The following is a 24914-nucleotide window of genomic DNA, read 5'->3' on the forward strand; positions in this document are numbered from 1 at the left end:
GATGTACTGCTCTGTGTATCATCTGTCAGGCTTTCTACTGTGTATATAGCTTCCCTCTAGCTTGAGGTCTTACAGCTGACGCTTTAGATCGTTGCATGGAAGCTTGTGCTGCAGGAGCTGCCCTGAGAACAATAGTACAGGTTTATTTTGTCTAGGACCTTCCATGCAAACTGCCCCCCTGCAAATGCCTTACAGAGTTAATCCACAAATAACTGCAAAAGGAAAATGAAGTCCAGAGGGAGCATGTTTTTAACTGCGGTTTGGAATGTGATGGAGTCAGTGAGGCAGGATGTTCCCGATAGCAGAAACTTCCTCCAAAAGTAGCAAGAGAGGGTGAAGGGCATTGCTAGAGGGCTTGGGGAAGTGGGAAAGGATTGTTGAGAGGACCTGAGAGCAGGAGAAGGGTTACGAGGCAGGCTGGAGCGAGCCCCCCCTCCCGCCCCCGTGGGATTTAAAAACAAGGAGAGCCATTTTAACTAGATTTGGAAATAAATGGGGAGGTGTCGGAGGATGGAGATGGGGATAGTGTCGTTACGCTTCGTGGTGCATGTGAGAAGGAAGGCAGCAGGGGGCTGTGCAGGCTGCAGCCTGGAGAGCTGGCTCTTGAGTTCATTACAAGGAGATTGTATTTAAAGTCCTTTGAGAAACCGTGGGGCAGGCAAGCTGGCGGTTTCAAATACACCTTCAACATTTCTGCTCTCACCGAAGTGTCAGGCCACGTAATTAAAGAGTCTATTGCGATGGCTGGTATGCTTTAAAATAAACACCCCATGGCGTTTGTTTGATAGCACTTTCCTTAAGGATTCAATCCATGAGCTGGGTGGGGGAGGGTTTTAGTCTATCATAGCTACAGCAGCCAGTTTAAAACTAACCAAGAACATCTCCCACCCTTGGACTGAGAATGTGCCTCCTCCAAAATCAACCGGTGCTCACAGAATGGTGGAAGGGACGGGCTTGTAGTTAAAATACAAGAGTGGGACTCAGGAGACACTGGGTCTGGATGGATCAACCTCTGCCACAGACAGAGCAAGTCACCTGGCCTGGTCTTGAGAGAGAGAGAGAGAGTTGCAGTTGCATGAGCCAAATACTCTGGCTGGACTTCTAAGAGAGCCGGATAGTCGCAAGATCACTAGTAACATCTGTAATGATACAGGACAAAGTCAGATGACCCGAAACATTTGGGGGGCAAGAGAGATGGCCGTGTATGGAGAAGCTGCACTCTGCTTAATATACGACCCTATCCGAGACTGATTGATTTGACCTGGAAACCAAAGTGTGTGTCCACTGCCTGCTGATAATATACTGCACTTCTGTAGCAACTTCCATCTGGGGGGTCTCAATAAGCACTGCGGACATGAATGAACGTGTCCTCACAACTCCACTCTGAGGCAGATAAGGATTGTTACCCCCTTTGGCCCAAGTGGTTCACTGATTTTCGGGGTCTTGCAGGTTGTTTCCATTGGGAGGAGAAATCGACAATGGAGTCAAGTATATTCATTCGTATGATCCTGTTTACTTACAAGGAACGTACGAAGGCCTGTTTCCCTGAACACAGGAGGAATCAAACAGCAGGAGATAGGTTCTTTGCTTGCAGTTTCCAAGCCTCTTTCCAGCTGGCACTCAGCCCAAATGGCCTCTCTCTCAGCTCTTTCCCAGGGTCATGCTACAAGTGCTTCCTTGGCAATCTGTCAGGCTCCCTTGCTCCCTTCTCTGTGCTTCTGAGGTGTTTCTCTTGCTCCTCTCTCTCTCTCTCACCCACGGCTGCAATCAAATCAGTCTCCTACCTCTGCATTTGTTACCGGAATCCCAGGAAACTCCTTGGACTGCATGGCCCAGGACTGCATGTGGTCTGTGTTAGAGAGCTTATTCCTTCACTCTCCCACTTCCCTGGTCCTTTTCACATGAACAGAGAGCAACAATACCCGAAGTCCGAAGGTGCAAACAATTCGATGTTTATTGGGGTGAACTTCCAGCAAGCTTAAATACAAGTTCCTTTTCCTTATTTCCGAATCCCAACTTACTTCCTGTTTGCCCCTAATTTATATAGTAATATTCTTAGCTATACCTTAACCAATCATTCTACTAAAATTTAACTAACCAATCCTAACATATTGTAACATGATTATGTAACCAATTATATCCCACCACCTTAATTAGTTTACACCCAGCAAAATTAATTATACAGCAGACAGGAACAATCACAGAACCAGACAGAGATTATACAGACAAACAATAGCAAAGTGGGAACTATAATGGCAAGACAATACAGAAGTGAGGATTTCACATCCCAGTATTGATAAGTGAGTTCTTGCCAGACAGGATGCTATCAAACTAAGTTTTCTTTTACATTTTCTAGGCACTTCCCTTTCTCTGGAGGTGACAGGAATACAATCCTGTCCTGATAGTGCCTAACAGCCCAATAGCACCTTCTTTCAATGTGACTAGTTTGGAATGTGAGGATGTGACCGGTCGCTTCCCAGCTTATGGCTGCCTCTGCTGCTTAGCCAAAGGCCTTAGCCTAAGAACAGGGCCTCAGACTGTCACAGTAAGAGAAGGACCTTACATTGGCAGACAGTGATTTTGATTCTTTCTTTTATACCTCTAACTAGCCAAGTGATAAGAATACACCTAAATTCTTAAAGTACAGGCCTTTACAGGCAGGCCTGAATATCTATATCCTAACAGTCTGGCCTCGGGCGATGGTTTTCCCTTGTTTCAGCTCTCACTAAAGAAAGGGGCATTTAATTGTTCCCTCGTTTAGCCTGAATGGATCATCACGCCCCACAGCTCCAATGAGGTGGTCTGAGTGCCCAGCCCTCCGAAGAACAATATTATTGTCCCCATTTTTTACGTGGGTGGAAACATAGGCACAGGGGAGTGAAGAGCCTGATCCTGAGCACCTACAGCTCCCCCTTATCAGCGTCTCTCTTCCCTCACACCATGCTGGTGCTAGCTGTCCTGTTGAGGGGATGCAGCTCCACCCATTCTCCTCCCCTCCCATCTGCTCCAGGGGGAGGAGTGAGCAGGGACATTGCACCTGCTCACCCACATGCAAAGTCCTGGTGGCCTGCACAGATTGGGTTCATACTAACTCTCAGAGGGGGCATCTAGGCCGAGTCATGGTCTAGCCCTTAATGATTTATCACTAAAACTTGGGAAACTTTTCTTTTTCCCTCCAGCGTAACTTTCTGCCCAATTAAAACCAATGCTTGCTTCTTTGTAGATGTATTTTTCTCAGATTAAGTTTTTAAAATTTTTTTTTAGAAATAGCTATTTTATCATTGTGTAACTTTGCCTGAGAACTGCCAAGGTATGTCATTACTAAGCTAAAGTACGCACCATGCAGTCTGTTGTTGCTTCCTCTCTGGGTAGGTTCTGTCTACTCACAAGGATATGTATGCAATATAACACTGGGGGAAACTAACTCTATAAAAAAATCCTAATGGTTTGTAATAAGGCAAGACCTGCTGCCAGCTGTGTATCTTCTGAAGGTCTCCTTTGTGCTGCAACCGCTCCAGTTTCTCTTGCTAGTGCTCTCACTGAAACCACACACAGTGTGAAGAAGCACCAGGCTAACCAATAATGAATAAAGACTGTTGGCTAATCTGTGGCCCTGCTTTGTTAATGCTGACTCCGTTGGTTTTTCTACAGGCCTTGCCTTATGTGTGTCTCCTCATTGCGATGCTCTTCTTCATCTATGCCATTATTGGCATGCAGGTAACATTTTGGCTTCAATATCAAAAAATCTAAGATTTGCCATGCTGACGCAGAGCATTAGACAAGCTATGGGCCTATTTCAGAGTGCTCACCAGGCTCCAGAATAGGAGAGGTGCAGAGAAGCCACCTTTGCTCCCACCCCAAGGTCCTGTGCCAAACAGCACTCAGACGCACTGACAAATTGGGCCCTGGGTGTCCAAAATGAGTGTTTTTTCCATCTGGTATTCCTTGGGGATCCAATGCAGCTCTGGTGTTAAGTGGAAGTAACTCTGATTGAACTCAATGAAAGTTACACCTGCTTATGCTAAAGCTGAATTGGTTCCATCAGTTTTGGGGACAGCCAGCTTCATTGTCATCCAGGCCATCTTCTCTTCTGTTTGACATCTTTCCTGCTCCACCCCTGCCTCCACAGTATATGTGACATCCCTTTTGCACATCTGCTAAATGTCGACTCAATGCAAGTTACATTACCACCCTCTCTAACATCTGCTTTATGCCCAGTTATGCCCACTGAGCCGCTCTCATACTTGGGACCAGAGATTCCCAGGGGAGCTTACACCAGGCTGCATTTGGTCCTGATTGCTTTTGTTTTCTTTTGCAGGTATTTGGAAACATTGCACTAGATGATGATACCTCAATTAATCGGCACAACAACTTCAGAACTTTCTTGCAAGCCCTGATGCTATTGTTCAGGTAAATAAAATTAAATCTACAAACTTGTAGGCTTTCCACATGAGTAATAAATAAGTTTCTGTCTTCATGTGCCAATTTAATTGTTGAGGTTATTTGAGTTATATAAGTCCTCCAAGCACAGCAGTTGTAGTGAAGCATAACTCCCTCCATTTTCTGTTCCTCATGATTAGAGCTGTACACATCAGATGGAACTGTATCTAGCAGACTTTGCACACAGATTGCTGTTTCATTCCATGTGAGTTTATGCCACTAGGATTTTGCTGTTCTGAGAGATTCAACGTAATGGTTATTTTTGCATCATGAGCAACTTGAAAATTCATATTTCAAAACTGCTTGTGGTTCAAAATGAATCCATTTCCACTTGGGCTCCTTCGCGTTGGAAAAGGAATCCATTTTTAAGTGAATTGTAGCAATATTTTCAACCGTCTGTTGCCTTTTTTGTGGTTCTAACAAAAGGAAAAAAAACCCTCAATATTTGGGAGCTTCACCTTTTATTGTGAGTCTTTCACTGATATCGGTGTGTGCTATATGTTATGCACAAGAAATGGTTAGTTTTTGCATAAGGCTCCTGCTTCCTCAAGCCGCTAGCACCAATATCAGGGGCTCAGGCTTTGGTCAGCCAATGAAACTTGATTCTGATGATGTAATGCTTGTAACTGGATATTCTGCTAAGGATCTTGATTAATGGAGTGTGTGTACAGCCAGACAGACATGAAATTAGCTCACTCTGGTTTGCTCATGCAGTTTAAAATAATCTGGTTGAAATTAATCTCTTAATTTCTGGGAGACTGGTACTATATGTGAAAGAAAGCATAGAATCAAATGAAGTAAAAATCTTAAAATGAGCCAAACTGTACCATAGAATCTCTATGGATAGTAATTCCATGCTTGAATAATAATATAGCAGTAGGGATATATTACTGACCACCTGACCAGGATGGTGATAGTGACTCTGAAACGCTCAGGGAGATTAGAGAGGCTATTAAAATAAAAAACTCAATAATAATGGGGAATTTCAACTGTCCCCATGTTGACTGGGTACATATCACCTCAGGATGGGATGCAGAGATAAAGTTTCTTGACACCTTAAATGACGGCTTCTTGGAGCAGCTAGTCCTGGAACCCACAAGAAGAGAGGCAGTTCTTGATTTAGTCCTAAATGGAGCACAGGATCAGGTCCAAGAGGTGAATATAGCTGGACCACTTGGTAATAGTGACCATAATACAATTAAATTTAACATCCCTGTGGCAGGGAAAACACCACAGTGGCCCAACACTGTAGCATTTAATTTCAGAAAGGGAAACTACACAAAAATGAGGACGTTAGTTAAACAGAAATTAAAAGGTACAGTGCCAAAAGTGAAATCCCTGCAAGCTGCATGGAAACTTTTTAAAGACACCATAATAGAGCTCCATTTAAATGTATACCCCAAGTTAAAAAACATAGTAAGAGAACCAAAAAAGAGCCACCATGGCTAAACAACAAAGTAAAAGAATCAGTGAGAGGCAAAAAGGCATCCTTTAAGAAGTGGAAGTTAAATCCTAATGAGGAAAATAGAAAGGAACATAAACTCTGGCAAACGAAGTGTAAAAATATAACGAGGAAGGCCAAAAAAGAATTTGAAGAACAGCTAGCCAAAGACTCAAAAAGTAATAGCAAACATTCTTTTTAAGTACAACAGAAGCAGGAAGCCTGCTGAATAACCAGTGGGGCCACTGCATGATCAAGATGCTAAAGGAGCAGTCAAGGACGATAAGGGCATTGCAGAGAAACTAAATTAATTCTTTGCATCAGTTTTCATTGTTGAGGATGTGAGGGAGAGCCCCAAACTTGAGCCATTCTTTTTAGGTGACAAATCTGAGGAACTGCCCCCAGACTGAGGTGTCATTAAAGGAGATTTTGGAACAAATTTATAAACTAAACAATAATAAATCACCAGGACCAAATGGCATTCACCCAAGAGGTCTGAAGGAACTCAAATGTGAAATTGCAGGGCTGCTAACTGTAGTCTGTAACTTATCATTTAAATCATCTTCCATACCAAATGACTGGAGGATAGCTAATGTGACACCAATTTTTAAAAAGGGCTCCAGAGGTGACCCCGGTAAGCCTAACTTCAGTACCGGGAAAACTGGTTGAAACTTGTAAAGAACAAAATTGTCAGACATATAGATGAACATAATTTGTTGGGGAAGAGTCAACATGGTTTTTGTAAAGGGAAATCATGCCTCACCAATCTACTAGAATTCTCTGAGGGGGTCAACAAGCATGTGGACAAGGGGGATCCAGTAGTTATAGTGTATTTAGATTTTCAGAAAGCCTTCAACAAGGTTCCTCACCAAAGGCTATTAAGCAAAGTAAGCAGTCATGGGATAAGAAGGAAGGCCCTCTCATGGATTGGTGACTAGTTAAAAGATAGAAAAAAAAAGGGTAGGAATAAATGGTCAGTTTTCAGAATGGAGAGAGGTAAATAGTGGAGTCCCCCAGGGGTCTGTACCGGGCCCAGTTCTATTCAACATTTTCATAAATGAGCGGGGAAAAGAGGTAAACAGTGAGGTGGAAAAATTTGCAGATGATAAAAAAAAACTACTCATTATACTTAAGTCCCAGGCAGACTGTGAAGACGTACAAAAGGATTTCTCAAAACTGGGTGAATGGCAGATGAAATTCAATGTTAATAAATGCAAAGTAATGTGCATTGGAAAACATAATCCCAACTATACATATAAAATGCTGGGGTCTAAATTAGCTGTTACCACTCAAGAAAGAGATCTTGGAGTCATTGTGAATAGTTCTCTGAAAACATCCACTCAATGTGCAGCGGCAGTCAAAAAAGCAAACAGAATGTTGGGAATCATTAAGAATGGGGTAGATAATAAGATAGAAAATATCACATTGCCTCTATATAAATCCATGGTACGCCCACATCTTGAATACTGCTTGCAAATGTGGTCGCCCCATCTCAAAAAGATATATTGGAATCGGAAAAGGTTCAGAAAAGGGCAACAAAAATGATTAGGAGTAAGGAGCGTCTGCCATATGAGGAGAGATTAATAAGACTGGGACTTGTTAGACTGGAAAAAAGACGACTAAATGGAGATATGATAAAGGTGTATAAAATCATGACTGGTGTGGAGAAAGTAAATAAGGAAGTGTTATTTGCTCCTTCTCATAACACAAGAACTAGGGGTCACCAAATGAAATTTATAGGTAGCAGGTTTAAAACAAACAAAAGGACGTATTTTTTCACACAACACACAGTCAACCTGTGGAACTCCTTGCGAGAGGATGTTGTGAAGGTCAAGACTATAACAGGTTTCAAAAAAGAACTAGATAAATTCAGGGAGGATAGGTCCATCAATGGCTATTAGTCAGGATGGGCAGGGATGGTATCCCTTGCCTCTGTTTGCCAGAAGATGGGAATGGGCGACAGGGGATGGATCACTTGATGATTACCTGTTCATTCCCTCTGGGACACCTGGCACTGGCCACTGTCAGAAGACAGGATACTGGACTAGATGGATCTTTGGTTAGATCCAGTATGGCCGTTCTTATGTTATTAATTGTAATAAAATCAGGTTTTTTCAATCTTGCCCCTGGATCCTTCAAGCCAGATCCTGGCTCCTGGTAAGGCCCTTTTTTTTGCAGCCGCAGCAGCACTGGGGACTGAAAGGCTAGTTTAACCAGCCAGCTGAGGATACTCCTAGAAAGGGGGGAATTCCTGAATGGCCTAGAGCTGACTTCACTGTGGAAGGGTACACAAAGGTCTGGGGCCTGACTCTGATGATCCCCAGTTGCATCTTGCTCAACTTAGAGAAGTCTCGTGGCTACTCTGACTTGCCTGAGGAATCAAGGATCAGGATCAAAGGTCAAAGGATCAGGCCCCAGGATCAGGGTCAAAGCACATGAGTCGGGTACTGTGTGGGAGGTTTTCACTGTCCATGCTGTAATGTCCTATGGTTAAACACAGGGCTTCAGCACCCAAGGCTGCCAGTCCAGCAACGTTCACCAGCATTGGGGTTCACTGGAGTTTATAAAGTTTAGGGGGGAAAAAAAATGGAATAACAAATATGTTAGGACTTCAGAGCCGCAGCACTTTACGCCCACTTTGCACAGATGTAAACAGCTACATAAGATGGGGAATCGGGCCCCCTGGCAGAAGTTATGGACTTGATGCATCAATTATTGGGTGAAGTTCTCTGGCCTGTGATATACAGGAAGTCAGACTAGATTATCATAATGGTACCGTCTGGCTTTATAATCTAGGAATCTGTGAAACTAAGTGTCAGAAGCAAGGTGGGTGAGGTAATATATTTTATTGAACCAACTTCTGTTGGTGAGAGAGCCAAGCTTTTTGAGACACACAGAGCTCTTCAGATCTGTGTGGTTCAAAAAGCCTGTCTCTCTCACCAACAGAAGTTGGTCCAATAAAATATATTACCTCACCCACCTTGTCTAATATCCTGGGACCAACATGGCAGCAATTACATTACATACAAGCTAAGTTTCAGTCATCTGATGGAAGAATGCTCGGAAAAGAGACAAGAAGTGACCACTGCTATGGGAGAAGATACATTTGGCTCAGTCCCTCTGGGATTGGTGAATTTATTTATTTTTAAATAGCGTGTAACAGTTGGGAGTCACTTTGGGAAAATTTAAGGTTCTATTTACATCTGTTTCTTACTACAGGAACTGCTGCCATATATAACCTAAGGAAAGAGAGAGGAGGGAAGAGGTTAAAGAAAAACCCAGGAGACTTTCATAAGAAAAGTGCATCTGTGTCAGAGTGCTAGGCCACAATATTCTGATGCATCCACCTAAAATGATAGATTAAGACAGAAGAGTCTGTTTTTGTTGATTTTCAGCCACCATCAAGGCAGAGCTGTTGGACTTGGGGTGGGGGGGTTAATCTTTTTTGATTACGTTTTTCCTTTGTACCTGACTGACTTCAATTAATCTATTTTCACTTTCCAGAAACAGATTCCGTTTATCCTTGTCAGGTTGATTTTGGTTCCCTGTAACAAGGTGGCTGGAGGGGGATCGTTTTCATTTCTTTCTTTGTTTCACAAAGTTGGTAAATGAATCAGGTACAGTAAATGCCAGTGCAAACTGCTTCCAAGAACGCATACCAACACACAAAAGCCAGCCATACAAGCAGGAGGTAGTTTGTAATAAAAAATTGATAAAGGAATTCAAAATAGAATTTAGAAAAGATTTTTAGATGGTGTCTTTTTGGTTAATTTGATCTCCTGTAACAGGTCCAGGTGTGCTGGGCAGAGCTCTATTACCCCTCATGATGTACACTTCTGCAGTCAAAAGAACTCACCCTTTTGCCTTTCACTGAATGTTTGTCCCCCATCTGTAGGAGTGCCACCGGGGAAGCTTGGCACGAAATCATGCTGTCCTGCCTCAGTAACAGAGCCTGCGACAGACTCTCCGGCCTCACCAAAAACGAATGTGGCAGCGACTTTGCCTATTTTTACTTCGTCTCCTTCATCTTCCTTTGTTCCTTTCTGGTAAGTCAGTCCGAGTTTCTGCTTCCTTTCCATCTTATCAAACCGCAGGCATCACATCAGCCCTTGCTAACTCCTTCAGCTCCCTTCACATTTAGCACGGAGTAGGTCCCTCTTCTTCCCAAATCCTTGTTTTCTGCTGCTTCCTAATTATGATTTAGACAACATTACAAGACAGTTCCATTAAAAAGCATTTATTATCATGGTGATAAAAACCCTTTAATCTCCAAAGAGGTAATTTAGTAATTAGTTTATTGCACAGGTTTTTATCTTTCTCCCCAGGAGGGGGGTCTAATTTATGGAATTAAACATTAATCTGTTTTGTCTCCATTTTTATATGGGCTTTTGAAGAATGGGGAGGGGTTGGGGTGGTAGGGACACGGTCGGCTCTGTGTTGCTTTCAGAAAGCATCAGAAAAGCACCAAGTTTGTATTTTATTTGTTGGGGGTAAAACCTGATGATTTTCCACTGACAGTGTTTGGGAAATTTTCAGTCACGAAGGTGAAAGAAGCACACCAAGCTGATTCTGCCATTGTTCATCAGGCAGGGCTGGAACTCGTCATTTAACAAAAACCAAGTTTTGCCAGTCCCTTGCAAACACACGAAAGGCTATCCAGTCCTGGAGGCTGATTCCACCTTCAGTGATGCAGGGGTTTTATGCTAACATAACTCCATCGGTGTCAGAGAATGGAGAATCAGGTACATAGGGAACAAACTCAGAGTCTGAAGAGTTGAAATCACAGCTCTGAAACTTACCAGAAGGCAAACAGGATTTATCTGTTCTACTCTACATATGATTCCTCACTGCTTTCCACTGTACAGACAAGAGATTGCCTTAAAATTTAAGAGCTGTTTATGAATCAGAACTTCACAAATGCAGCCAATCCCTATTACCCGCAAAAGACTCTGTCCAGGAAAACTAGCTTCATATGGCATTTATATGTTGTAGGGAGACGTACCACCTCATAGTTCACCATGACGTCCTTTGGCCAGCTGGAGCCTTCTCCTTGGCATCTGGCATCTCACTCCTTCCTGCATGGATTAAAATTTGTAGCACCCTGGAAGCTGATAAAAAGTTACTGAGTCCATTTACTGATTCCTTTAGAACTCCACCACTTTAAAGTTTTCCTTTATAAATCCCTAACCTAACATCAGAAATTCTCTATTTAAAAGTCCATTAACATTCCTTGGGTTCTCCCCACCCCCGTGAAAAAAACCTCACCAAATCACGCCAATTTTCACACTCAAAATGTAGTAGCGGAATTGGAGGCTGGCGTACATCTGTGACATATACAGCCCTGCATGATCTTACGCTTTGAGTCAGTGCTCCCGAAAGCTCTGGGATGACACCCTTCGTTCATTGGCAGGCCATGGGGAGGCCCCAGGCTGAAGAGTTAAGGAAAGGAGGTGGGGCTCCAAAAATAGATCGTGAAAAGTAAGCCAGCTGTAATATTTCAGGACAGACCCATTACTCGTTTTTTAAAATGTACTTGGTACTTCATTGCAATAAAACATGTGGTTCCCCACAAACAATTAAACCATTATAGAGCAGCGGCCTTGCCAGCAGGGTGTGTATTTATGGTTTATTAGATTTTGTTACATCACAGAGTTGGGGAAAATTATGTAATGTATTGGTTTTTAACATTGCTTCAGGGGCTTTAAGGATGTCTGGTTTGGCATCATTTTCCTTGTTTAATTTGTGCCCTTTGATATAAAGTCAAACTAAAAAATAGAGCAACTGTAAAAGTTGCTCTGTAGCAGTTAAATAAACCTGTGTAGACCCAGGCTTGCACTGGGGCCGACACAGAACTGCACCACCTTCAGGGGAGAGCCACCTCCCATAGCTTTCCAGCTCACCTGCTGGGTCATCACTTAGGCAGTGCAACGTGCACTCCCCCCTGTGGCCAACCACCTCTTTTGGGCAGTGCAGAAAGAGGAGAGGAGACAGGGTCCTGCCGCTGACTCCTACTCTGAGGCTTGGGGTGGCTGTAAGAGAATTGCTTTCTTTGATCCTAGGGGGGTGAGCAGATACTTCCAGTCTGAACCTGATTCAACACTCAGTGGAGTCAAAAGAAAGACTCCAATTGACTTCTTTGGATCAAGCCCCAAACTTGAAAAAGATGCCATGGATGTGAGAACTTTGGGATTGCAATTATTATGCATGGAACAGCCTGCTGTGTAGCTAATGAGTATCCGAGAACACACAGTCAGGTGTACATACTGGTCAAGTGTACTGGCTTCAGTTCCACAAAATGAGCCGAGTACCTTCAGCAGGAATTATTTCAGTGGCCTCAGCAGCCCTGATGTAGTCAGTGGCCTTCAGTGTCACGCAGGCAGGAAGGTGGCTGCATGGAAGCCATCAGGTAAGCTCTTACCTCCTTCACTAGCCACCTCTTCTTATCGGTGTTTCTGTCTGAGGAGGCAGTATTAAGTGTAACTGAGCCTAATGCATGTTGGGGATAGCAGAAGGGATCCTGAGAAAGTATTGTCTAGGAGTAACATTTTCAAAAGCACCCAAGTGATTTAGGAGCTTAGGTCCTATGTTCAAAAAAGACTTAGGTATTAAAAAACCTAAGTCCCACTGATTTTCAATGAGACTTAGTCTCCTAAGTGTCTGTTACTTTGTAAAATGGGACTTATGCTCGTAAGTGACTGAAGCATTTTCAACGGTCCATCCCCAGGTCCTTAAGAAGATAAGAATGGCCATACTGGGTCAAACCAATAGGCCATCTAGCCCAGTACCGTGTTTCTGACAGTGGCCAGCGTGAGATGCTTCGGAGGGAATGAACAGAGCAGGGTCATTTTGAGTGATCCATCCCATTGCCCGGTCCCAGCTTCTGGCAGTTGGAGGTTTAGGGACACCCAGAGCATGGAATTGTATCCCTGACCATCTTGGCTTATAGCCATTGATAGACCTATCCTCCATGAAAGTATTACGGTTTTTTTGAACTCAGTTATACTTTTGGCCTTCACAACAGCCCGTGACAATGAGTTCCACAGGTTGACTGTGCGTTGTGTGAGGAAGTACTTCCTTTTCTTTGGTTTAAACCTGCTGCCCATTAATTTCATTGGGCGATCTCTAATTCTTGTGTTATGTGAAGGGGTATATAACACATCCCTCTTCACTTCTCCGTACTATCCATGATTTTGAAGACCTCTATCATATCCCCATAAATCATCTCTTTTCTAAACTGAACAGTCCCAGTTACAGTCCTGCACAGATACAAAATTTGTATCTACATCCGAGCCACAATCTGCAAAAATGGTCCATGGATATCCACATCCGCGGATGCGGATATCAGCGGATTTGCAGGGCTCTAGTCCCAGTAGTTTTAATCTGTCCTCGTATGGAAACTGTTCCATAACCCTAATCATTTTCGTTGCCCTTCTCGGCTCCTTTTCCAATTCCAATATATATTTTTTGAGATGGAGCAAGCAGAGTGGCATGCAATATTCAAGGTGTGGCCATAGTACGTATTTATATAGTGGAATTAAGGATCTTTTTTTTTAATTATCTATCACTTTCCTAATGGTTCCTAGCATGCTGTTGGCATTTTGACGGCCACTGCACATTGCACAGATGTTTTCCGAGAACTGTCCAGAATGGCTCCAAGATCTCTTTCCTGAGTAGTAAGAGATAATTTAGACCCCATCATTTTTATGTATAGTTGGGATTATTTTTTCCAATGTGCATTACTTTGCACTTATCAGCATTGAATTTCATCTGCCATATTGTTGCCTAGTCACCCAGTTTGATGAGATCCCTCTAACTCTTCACATTCAGCTTTGGACTTAATTATCTTGAGTAATTTTGTGTCATCTGCAAATTTTGCCAACTCACTGTTCATCCCCTTTTCCCGATCATTTTTATGTTGAACAGCACACGTCTCAGTACAAGATCCTTGAGGACCCTGCTATTTGCCTCTCTCCACTGTGAAAATTGACCATTTATTCCTACCCTTTGTTTCCTATCTTTTAATTAGTTACTAATCCATAAGAGGACCTTCCCTCTTATCCCATGGCTGTACTTTGCCTAAGAACCTTTGGTGTGGGACCTTGTCAAAGGCTTTCTAAAAGTCCAGGTACACTATATCAACTGGATCACCCTTGTCCACATGCTTGTTGACACCCTGAAAGAATTCTAGTAGATTGGAGCCTGGGACAGGCTCCTGGATACCTGGATTCTGTTCTCCACTTTACCAGGTGGTCAAGTCAATTCACTTTTCTGTGCCTCAGTTTCCTTACTTGTAAAATGGGGTTAGTAATACCATGTAAATTGGAAGAAAGGTCTAAAGCGTGATTAATTGGCATTCATATGGTATATTACTGTGGCAGTAAATTAGGGCCTGGGGATGTCTTTATTAGTGGGTCATGAGTAACAGCAATAGTACTTCCTGTACACGATCCCCCAACCAAAGACCCACCCCCTCCACAGACTCAAGCCCCAGACTTAATTGTCTGGTTTCATTTTAATGACTTGCCGATGCTGCGGAGCTGGAGGCCGCTAAATTCTGTTTGATTTTGTTGCTCACTAGCAGAGAGCTGGCAAACTGCTCCACCGCACTGGTTCCTGGTGCGCCATGTCATGCCACGAAGCAGCACCCACATCAGCATACGAGCTCCACGGATAGAGAGCAGAACAATAGAAAGCTGCCTCATGCATCTCAGGTCTTTATCCAGCACATAGGCATCACTTCCACCTTTTGGGTGAGAGAAACATGATCTTACCTGTCTTCTGTGACCTTCCTACCCTACCGTCTGAGCCTGATTCAACTCCTGCTGAAGTCATCGTGAGATTTTCCATTGACTTTAATAGAAGTTGGGTTGAACCCTTATCTCTCAGGAACATTTACCAACCTGTGTATTAAGATCTTGCTTTTGGAGGCAGAGGCCTTTTGCACGCTATACTTCCCATCCCTGGGGTCCCTTTGAGGAGTCCCATCCCTGAGATCCTAACAGAGGACATTCAGGTTCAAGACCGGTTCCTCTGAGCTGTTGTGTCTTGATTTGCTCTGATCTGAGCAGCACTGGGAAGTGTTCTCAGGAGAGGAGCTGCATACCTCTGAATGATGGGTTGATTGATTGGAGCACCTGTGCCTCTTTCTGCCTGCATTATGAATAAGGCAACAATGTTTCTCCACAGAGACAGAGTGAATCACATTGCACCAGTTATGCCCTGGATTGTATCATGCTGCATATCTGCCTCAGTAACGGAGAGAGACGTTTCCTGTTACAATAATACATATGTATTGAATTTCACACTGGCGAAAGGTGCTGGATTAGCAGCCCTGGAGAACAAACTCCTCTCTCTATCCACTGCAGCAAGTCGAATGGGAAGCAGTATCCCCGTGTTCCCCAGCGTGCTTCAGTCCTGCCAGGCAGGGAATGTCTTTAGGTGATGAGAAGGAACTTTGCTTTCCAAGGTCCATTCAGTCCTTGACTCTCTGTGGAGGGGATCATAAAGGGAGCGTAAGGTCGTGTGCTCACCAGCTGTGGTGTCCCCTTGCATCAGGGTGCGAAGCTGTATATCGTCATTGTTCCCAGCACCTCCTGCTGGCCACCTGCCTCTGGCTGGGCCTTCCGCGGCTCAGCCCTCTGGCCAAGTCATAAAGTCCAAACCCCTTTCAGATAACAAAAAGTCCAAACAAATCCAGTGTAATATTTCTTTGGCCTCTCTCAGGCCAAACTAGTAACTACTACTTCTCTAGCAGGATTCCCCATGCTGCCTGCCTCCCTCCCCCAGGGACTCTGGCACTTTATCTCTGGGGTCGCCCTGCTCCCATGGGAACCTAACCTGCCTTCTATCCATTTGTCACATTCTGGGGTGCAATCCAGACCAGTGAGAGGTTGTGTCATCATCTGCCCTGTATCCCTGGGTGCCTCACTGCTCTGCTGCTGTGGACACCAGCAGACAAGCATGCAGGTGACACTCGGAGAGTGTCTGTGCCCTATACATCCCTGGATCAGCAACTCTGACCCTAGCAACCTGTCTACAGCCCCACCCTGGCTTCCCCCAGCATTGGTTACTACTAGCAAGGTGACCTCAACACACTCCCAGTCCCAAACTTTCCCAAACCCATGTGCTCTGCAATGTCCAGTCCTCTGCTGCAATATTCAGAGGAATAATAAGGTCCGTTTGGCCCTTTAAAGAGAGAAAACCCAACATCTTATCACTCTAACTGGAGTTAACAAGCACTTTAGTTCTAACAGAACACTGCTGGTTTAGATTAAAGTAAAACAGGTTTATTATTTACAATTTAGAAGATGGGATTTTAAGTGATTTCAAGTATAAGAGGAAAAAGTTAGAAACGGTTACAAGAAAACAAAAGTGAAACATGCTTTCTAGTAACTAAAACTCAATTTGGCAACCTACATTGTGGGTTCAAGATGGCTTTTCTCACCCACAGTCTTCCAGAAGGACAGCTGAACCTACCCCTACCCCACCCCCCAAGCCCGGGTCAAGATCTTCTCTGGAAACCCTAAGTGCTGGTTCCTTTATCTTCTTAGGAGAACTTGGGTTCTCTGACTCTTTCTTTTACAGTCTAGTGAACGTCTGAAATGGATTCTTCTGAAGTTATCCCCCAAAGTAAAGTTTATTCAAATTGTGAGGAAGGTGACATGAAGTCTGGTGGTGAAGAATGCTTCATGCTGTTTGTGAAAATGCAAATTGTTCTGTTTTTTCAATCTCCTCCCCTTGTTAGCTTGATGGCTCTGTTTACTGCATATGTGTAAATTAAGGTATACCCAGGTTCCTTTGTTTAGGACAGAACTGTTGAACCCTTTTACCTAGGCCAGGCTGTCTGGTGTTGAACATGGGCCAGTAACATCGTGCAGAGGAAATTCAGAACTGGACATATAAGTCAAGTTGCTACATACATTTCATCCTGATATCATTGACCAGTGAGCAATTACTTTGTGCAGTGATACCTCATAAGGCACATTTTGTACAAAGATTATTACAATAGTGTGTGGGGTGTGAATACAGGAGTTCTTAGGGTCACACTGTTGTAGGCCCTAGCTCAGGGCTTTCCCCACACAGGAGTCTACTCTGCTCCAGGCATGTTTCTTCTACCACATTGATTCCCCTTCTTACTCCCTTCCACGGGGCCAGTTTCTACCTGTAGGACTCTGTGGGATGGAGGCCTATGCCCGTTCTCTTCGCATCCTAACAAGATGAGCTCTGCCTCTGTTTCCCTTCTCCAGATCCTGACAGTTCTCTTGGCGTTCTCACTGTCAACTCCAAGCCCACATTCAGGGCCTGCCCCACACAGGCCTATTCTACCCCCTGTGGGCTTCTTCCAGCCTGCACCAGCTGCAGGGCTTCTCTAGAGAGAGCGTCTTTTCTCTCCCCCTTCCTTCTAATCAACGTGCCTTTTATTCTTTTCTACCAGCCTCTTTCTAGCTCAAGCTGCTCCCTTGCTGATTAGCGAAAGGGGCGTCACCTGGCGCACCTGATTGCTCCCAGGTTTAGCCCACAAGGTTTTCATGAGTCAGAATCTCAGGGTTGGAAGGGACCTCAGGAGGTCATCTAGTCCAACCCCCTGTTCAAAACAGGTCCAATCCCCAATTTTTGCCCCAGATCCCTAAATGGCCCCCTCAAGGATTGAACTCACAACACTTGATTTAGCAGGCCAATGCTCAAACCACTGAGCTATCCCTCTGTTTCCCCCTCCCCCCAAGTAGGCCCTAATTTTCCTGAAGAGCCATTGGCCCCATGACAGATTAGTGCCCTTTGCAGTGTTGGGCTTTGTGATGTGCATGCCTGGGAAATGGACTTAGACCAGCAGCTCTTTTTATATGGGCTACTGATCATCCTAAAACAACCTTAATGCTGCCAAAAAGAATGGGCCAAATGGAGTTCCTGACCCTGGCTCTGTCGCCAGGAAGAAAAAGCTAAGCCAGCAAATTCTAATGTTATTTCTTGACACTCACAGCAGACTTCTAAACCAGGCGTTCTCAAAGGCTCTCCACTCAGGACCCCCCAGAACAATCAGTGGCGATGGTTCCAATCCCACAATCCTTTCCAGTCACATCCCATGTCTCTTTGGCATCCTGGCAAGAAAACAGCGCTATTTTGGGGTCTGGGGAGGTCTGATGTAGGTGGTTGATGGGGTTGGGTTTGTGGATTCTGGAGAGAAAGGTGGGTGCTGTTGGATAGGGAGCGACCTTCTGAGTGGAGAGCTGCCGGTACTGGGGGGACACTGGCGGTGGGGCAGGAGCTGTTGTCTGGGGATGTTGAGGCAGAGATGGATGCTCTAGGGTAGGGTTTTAAGAAGTGGAGGAGAAGGTGCTGCTGGGTGTTGGTGGAAGGGTTGCAGATCCTGTTAGTTGCAAGGATGGGAGGAGTGCTTCCTCTTCTCCCTTGCCTCTCCATGTGCCTGCCCCGTGCTCTGCTCCTGCAGTGACTGACGCTCCTGGAAAAGGGCAGTGCATTCAGCCTGTGGAGTCAGGGGTTGGGAGGGTCTCCTGTTACCGTGCTATTCCCAATGGGTGAGGAGCTAGGGTTACTTACAGGCCCCACAGGAGGATTTCTCCAGTTCTTGCTGGCCTGACGGGGAATGGTAACAGCAGTGCCACATCGCGTGATGATGAGGGTGCAACCAAGATTAAAAATTGTGCAACTTCAAGGCAAACATAGGGATGTGGAGAAACCACACCTCCTGCTAAGCAAATAAGTGCATTCTCAGTTTGCAGCTTCATTCTTCCACCTTCTTCAGCTACACATCTTAAATTGAATCCACAAGGTAAAAGGCAAGTGTGTTTTCTTTTCTCCCCAACCCCAACGTCCTTTTCCCCCTCTGCAGATGTTGAACCTGTTTGTGGCTGTAATCATGGACAACTTTGAGTACCTGACACGAGACTCTTCCATCCTAGGACCCCATCACCTGGATGAGTTCATTCGGGTCTGGGCTGAATACGACCCAGCTGCCTGGTATGTACACAGCAAATATGTATATACACAATATATATATAGACATAGTCCATATACTGTTTTTAATGTGACTACAGGTCCACAAGGAAAACAAAATCCAGAGCTGAAAAGAGCTGGGGAGGTGAACATTGCAACCCAGATTCACTGTGCCCTTGAAATTTAACAAACCTGATGTAGTTACAGGGGAATTTCCTTTTAGCTGATATGAGAACCAGAAAAGAAAAAAAACTCAAACCCTTAACAGTGCCAGAAAACGAATGGGTCCGATGCAAACAGAGTGCCTGATCCTAGCTCTATGGTCATGCAGAAAAGGCATTTATTATTTCTGGAAACACAACTGAACACCTTTGGTTTTCATTTCCAATGTGAAGGGGGGAAAAAGTAGAATCTCTCGCCATCTTAAGCATGTTAGTTAACACTTGAGATTAATTTCTCTAAAATCAATCTAGACACACAAAGATTATGTAGCATTTGTTAATAGATAAGAATTGCCTTAATAATTTAAAATAATAAAATACAGTGTGTATTTGTTTTGAGGTCACGGAAAACCAGTGAAGCTTTCTTTTCACGTTTTCAAGGTGCCATTCCTCCCTAAAGAGTGTGGCCCTGATTTGCCAGTACTTTGAACGTCAAGTCATCACTTTCAGCTGTGCAACATCAGTGTAAAATGCTATCAAATCATAATTCTCCACTCACACCCGGTAGCATTTTACATCCACTCTAAACAGGTGTATGGGACAACATAGGTTGCAAGGCAGTGGAGGAAGGACTGAATGTTTTTTAATAGAGCATTGGTTTGATTAGAACATACAACTTAAATAGAGAGGTATCATCAGAAATTGTGTTTTGATCCTGGAAACATCCATTGAATGGCAGCAAGTTACAGATGAGATCTTTGATCTTTTTAAGAATATGCTGGTTTGGGGGCAAGAGGTTGAAAGCTGAGACATGTAAAGCAATAAAGAGAAGAAAAACCAATAAGCCTAACTTCATCCGATGAAGTGAGCTGTAACTCACGAAAGCTCATGCTCAAATAAATTGGTTAGTCTCTAAGGTGCCACAAGTACTCCTTTTCAATTCCCAATGAATCTCCAATAAAACATCCTTGGTATACAGGCTTGTTAAGGGAAAGGGTTTTTTTCTCCCACCCAGAAAGTGAGGTTTTGAATGAAATCTGCCTTGGATTTTTTTTTTAATCCAAATACAGTAGCGGAGGAACCTACACACAACTGGCTGGGTCCCTCATGGCAGGAAACACTGCAATAAGAGGAGAAGGAGAATGTTACCACAGAATAAGGGTCAGGCTGGAAGAGTTTTAGGGTAGAGATGAAGTGGGGGTTGTCTCCCACAAGGTTGCCTAGTTACCAGGTCCCAGAGCAAAGTTTACTTGAAAACATTGCAACGAATGTAGGGGAGAAAACCATTGTGTTACGTGCCACCTTTCCGACAACGCAGGACACTCAGCCTCTACAGAAGGCTTTAAAAGGGCGAAGAGCACTCCATAAACCTGAAGGTTTTAGATGCTCTGAAGTGCAGTCAGAACCATTTCCTTGATCTTTTACAGCTTTCGGACATGGTACTGGGGACAATTTTTTTTACAAACTACCACCCACTTCTTATCCCCCATCCTCCCCACAAAGCCACCGGGCAATGTGTTTTCCACAAAATACAGCTCTCTTGTGAAAAGGCTTCAGACTTGTACATCTACAACACACAAGCTGCCTCCAACCCCTTTATGCTTTTCATCCTCTTTTTGTTCCCCTGCAAGCAGAGCTGAAGATGTAGGGAAAATGTTTATAGATAAGAACTTAAACCCCTAATAAGAATGCACTTAAGCCAATTTAAATCAAACTTTAACCAATTTGGTTTAATGTAGTAGCTTTAGTACAGAAGGTAAATCTGTTTAAACATAATTTATACTATCTCAAGTGCATCCACATTAGGGATTTGAACCAGTATAACTAGATTTTAGTTAGTGCAAGTTTCTAATACAAACTAGTCCTTAGTGAGTATCTGATCAGCAATCAGTGGTTATTTTTCATTTGCAAATCCTGTCCACTTTCTTACCACTGATGGGAAATTCAGTGAGGCTGAAAATTTGGGAATGTCCATTCTCCCTATAACAAATAACTTCAAATCCCATGAGCACCAATGAGATAAATTACCTGTGTACGAGAAAAAACACCAATGTGCTTTTCCTAAGATTCAGATGCTCAGACCATTGGGGTCATAAGGAGGGTGGTTTCTGCATGATTTCCTCATTCTTCTGGTTCTAAAGTGAAAGATTAAAATGTTGGTTTAAAATGATACTTCCTTTTAAAAAGTAATGAATGCATACTATGTCACGCATGAAGATCAGGGAGCTTGATTCTCTAATCTACTCCAGTTTTCCACTGGTGTGACTCCATTGACTTCGGTGGAGTTACTCCCAAAGTACAACTGTGTAAATCAAAGGGGAATCAGGCCCTTTGATATCTTAGGCCTGGAGCCTTCAAAAATGTGCCTTTGCTTAATTTTACATGTGCAAGTAGTTCCACTGAAGTCACATACATCAACTAAGCATATTCTTAAGTGTTTGCAGGTTTGAGGCCTAAAATATCAGTGATTTACACTTTCTGAGACAGGACCTTTTCTTCATAATGCAAGCATTTACATGTCATGGGGAATAATAGATAATCATAATAATTTGCATGAAAAGGGATTACATGGCAGTGTGATCTAGATTTAGGCAAACTAGATTATTATTCCTACTTTTATCGCTGATTTACTTTGTGACCTTTGCCAAGCCACTTAACCTCTGAATGCCTCAGTTTGTCCATCAATAAAATGAACAGAATAATGCCTTATCCACCTTGTAAGCTATTTGAGACTCCTAGATGAAAGGCGACGTGTGAGTGCAAAGTGCAAATATTATTATGTATATGGTAATGGTTATTTATTTTAATATTTTATGTCTTTAAAATATTATCTTCAGTGTCACCATCTTTCTCCTGGTTATTATGTCTTTAAACTTTCTTGGGGGAAAATATTCAAAATGTTGAGAGAGAGGTAAAAACAGGAAATAGCACTATTGTTTTTAAAAAAGTATTTTGCTAAATAGAAGGTAAATATGGGAATGCTAATGGATTAAAGGGTGGTAGAAACACCATACATTAGAGAGAGATAGCGCGCTATGAACCCTACTAATCTGGTTCTGGGGAAAATCTCTCACATGTAAACTGATACTGACAAATGGCAATCTCTCTTTAGCGATCGGCCACTTTTAGTCATTTTAAAAAATAATAGCATTGAACTTCAAGATGACCTGCAAAATAAAATAAAATTGGATGTATGGCCTTTTTTGTTTCTTTAAGATGTATAAAGAAGACCTGAAAGGTGCTGTATTTTTCTTTACTATGTGTTTTTCCCCCTTGGAAATATTAGGAATGTCAAGCCGTTTGTCAGAGTTCTTCTTGGATGACTAGAAGTGTGTACTGTAAGTGTTTTCAGCTCTTAATTGAAAGAGCAGGGTGGTGGAATCCCTAACAAGAAGAGCTTCTCTCACAAGTATCTGAGATAAATAGGCATTAACAAAGGCAAACGAAAACCGAAGAGATTTAAATTGCCTAACTAAGAATCAGTTCCACTGTCAACTAATCGTGGTTCACTACAGTGGCATGTGTCACGTCAGAAAGCACTAGCTCTTCCAGGCATCCACAGAGTCTCTCAGGGTAGACATATCTCGGGGCTCGTCTAGGCACAGGGTTTGCACTGATGTAACAATATTGATTTAGAAGTTTCAGTCCATTCGCTAAAGGAAAATGCCACAATAGTATCAATGTGCCACAGTTTAATATCAGTTTAACTGTATTCATAGTAGTGGGTTACACCAGCTGAACTATGTAGTTTTCTAAACCAATACAATTATACCTGTGCAAAAGCTATGAGTAAACCAGCTAGGACTTTATAATACAAAAAACAAAACCACATGAAAATATTGGGGGGGGGAATCTCTAAGGACTTTTTTATGTATCATAAAGAAGCTTAAAAAAAAGTGTGGGGGCAGGAGGGGTATAATAGCAGTTTGCTTTCCTTTGCAGGTTCCCTTGAAGTTCGGTGCTGCTATTTTTTTAGATGATTTGGCTAATTATAATTAGAAATAAAAGTAATCCATGAAGTTTCTTAATCCAGCTGCTAGACTAACTGAAAACATTTTTTTAAATAATAGAATTAACCATAAAAACAACTTTGCAATAGTCTGATTTCAATTGTTACAAATGGGATCTGAATTTTCTCAGTCCTAATCAGTCTCATAAGTCTCTTAAAATAGCAAACTACTGGGCTGACTGTTAATCTTCTGTGTTCTTATATTTCAGACATATTAAAGAACTATTACATTAGTGACTCTCATAATTAAATGTGGTGGTTAGAATATCTTTTATATTGCATTGTAGTTCGGACAGTAATTAAAACAACCACGCTGCTTTATGCTGTGGCTTTTGTAGAGAAACTGGAAGTTCTCCCTCTCTAGATCTGAATTAAGGTGTCTACCACCCAGAAAATCCAATCATTGTCAAACTAACCTTGCTTCTAGAATGTTTTCCTCCTCCACCCTCTGCCATTTGCTGTGTTCTGTAGGGGAGTGATCTTTTGGAACAAGGCCTCCCTCCTTGCCTATGCTGTTATAACTTGTGATGTTTTCTTTCCAGTTGCCGGATTCATTATAAGGATATGTACAATTTGTTACGTGTCATTGCTCCACCCCTTGGCTTAGGAAAGAAGTGCCCTCATAGGGTGGCATATAAGGTTTGGAATTTCAGAGAGTCTGTCCAGCATTTCCTTCTTTGGTTTTCTTTTTTTTTTTTTTTTTTTAATCCAAACTGCCAATGCAAACGATACTGAAAAGAACTGGAACGTGACTAACCCGTTGCCTGAAAAGGAATGATTGACTGCCCCCTTATCCCTTGATGCATCAATTCTCCATCTACTCCTACATCCCAGCTGGCTGGAGAAAGGCAGCCTTATGAGACAGAGAACTCAAAAGCTTCCATCCCTCATGGTCTAGATGGGAAGGGGTGAGGAAGGGGCAACACTCAATATATATGAGAGAGAGAAACAGCATAATAATATTTCTGCAGAATGCTGAGGAGAAAAATCTAAAATTCAAAAAGGTTTTAGACTGTTTTTTAAACTAAGAGCTGAGGGAAAGCCAACAGATGCAGAGGGCCACATGGTTCCAGTGCAGATCTCCATTAGGGATGAATTTATTAAAGGGGGAACTCTATAGTTCAGGAAAGATGATAGGAAAGAACTTGGTGAAAATAAAGGCAGGGGCTAGTGAGGAACAGTCAAATGTAAAAGAATCCCATTTAAATATAACATATGGAGGGAAGCAACTGAATATTGACAAAATGTACAAATGCTTATATACAAATGCTAGAAGTCTTGCGTACTAAGATGGGTAAACTGGAGTGCCTGGCATTAAATGAGGATACTGTTATAATAGGTGCTGTGGAAACTCGGTGGAATGAGGACAATCTGTGGGAAATGGTAATACCAGAGTGCAATATATATAAGAACGACAGAGTAGGTTGCACGGGTGGGGGAGTGGCTCTGTCTGTGAAAGAAACCATAGAGTCAAATAAAGTAAAAATCATAAATTACTCAAACTGTACCATAGAATCTCTTTGGATAGAAATTCCCCGCTTGAACAATAGGATTAGGACAGTAGGAGTATAGTATTGAGCACCTGACCAAGATGGCGATGGTGATTATGAAATGCTCAGAGAGATGATAGAAGCAACAGAGACAGATAATGCAATAATAATGGGGGATTTCAACTACCCTCATATTGACGTCACCTTAGGAGGGTATGCAGAAATAACGTTTCTAGACATGTGGAACAGCTTCTCCTGGGACCCACAAGGGGAGAGGCAATTCTTGATTCATTACAGAGGTTCAAACTAAATATGTATGCCCCTCCCCATAAAATATAAAAACAGTAAGAGGACCAAAAAGATACCGTCATGGCTAAACAATAGAATAAAAAAGTCAAAATGGTTAAAGGCAAAAAGACATC

The 24914-nt window shown here is 42.9% G+C and overlaps 1 protein-coding gene across 1 annotated transcript in view; it reads left to right on the forward strand.

Moving 5' to 3' along the window:
* Positions 1-24914, forward strand: part of CACNA1B (calcium voltage-gated channel subunit alpha1 B) — a 475550-nt gene that overhangs the window by 408893 nt on the left and 41743 nt on the right. Inside the window, exons 37-40 of the mRNA XM_077835554.1 lie at positions 3652-3717; positions 4319-4410; positions 9777-9927; positions 18729-18856. Coding sequence (XP_077691680.1) covers positions 3652-3717; positions 4319-4410; positions 9777-9927; positions 18729-18856 — 437 coding nt within the window. The remainder of the gene's footprint in view (positions 1-3651; positions 3718-4318; positions 4411-9776; positions 9928-18728; positions 18857-24914) is intronic.

The sequence above is a fragment of the Eretmochelys imbricata genome, chromosome 16 (genome assembly GCF_965152235.1).
Source record: "Eretmochelys imbricata isolate rEreImb1 chromosome 16, rEreImb1.hap1, whole genome shotgun sequence".
Lineage (NCBI taxonomy): Eukaryota > Metazoa > Chordata > Testudines > Cheloniidae > Eretmochelys > Eretmochelys imbricata.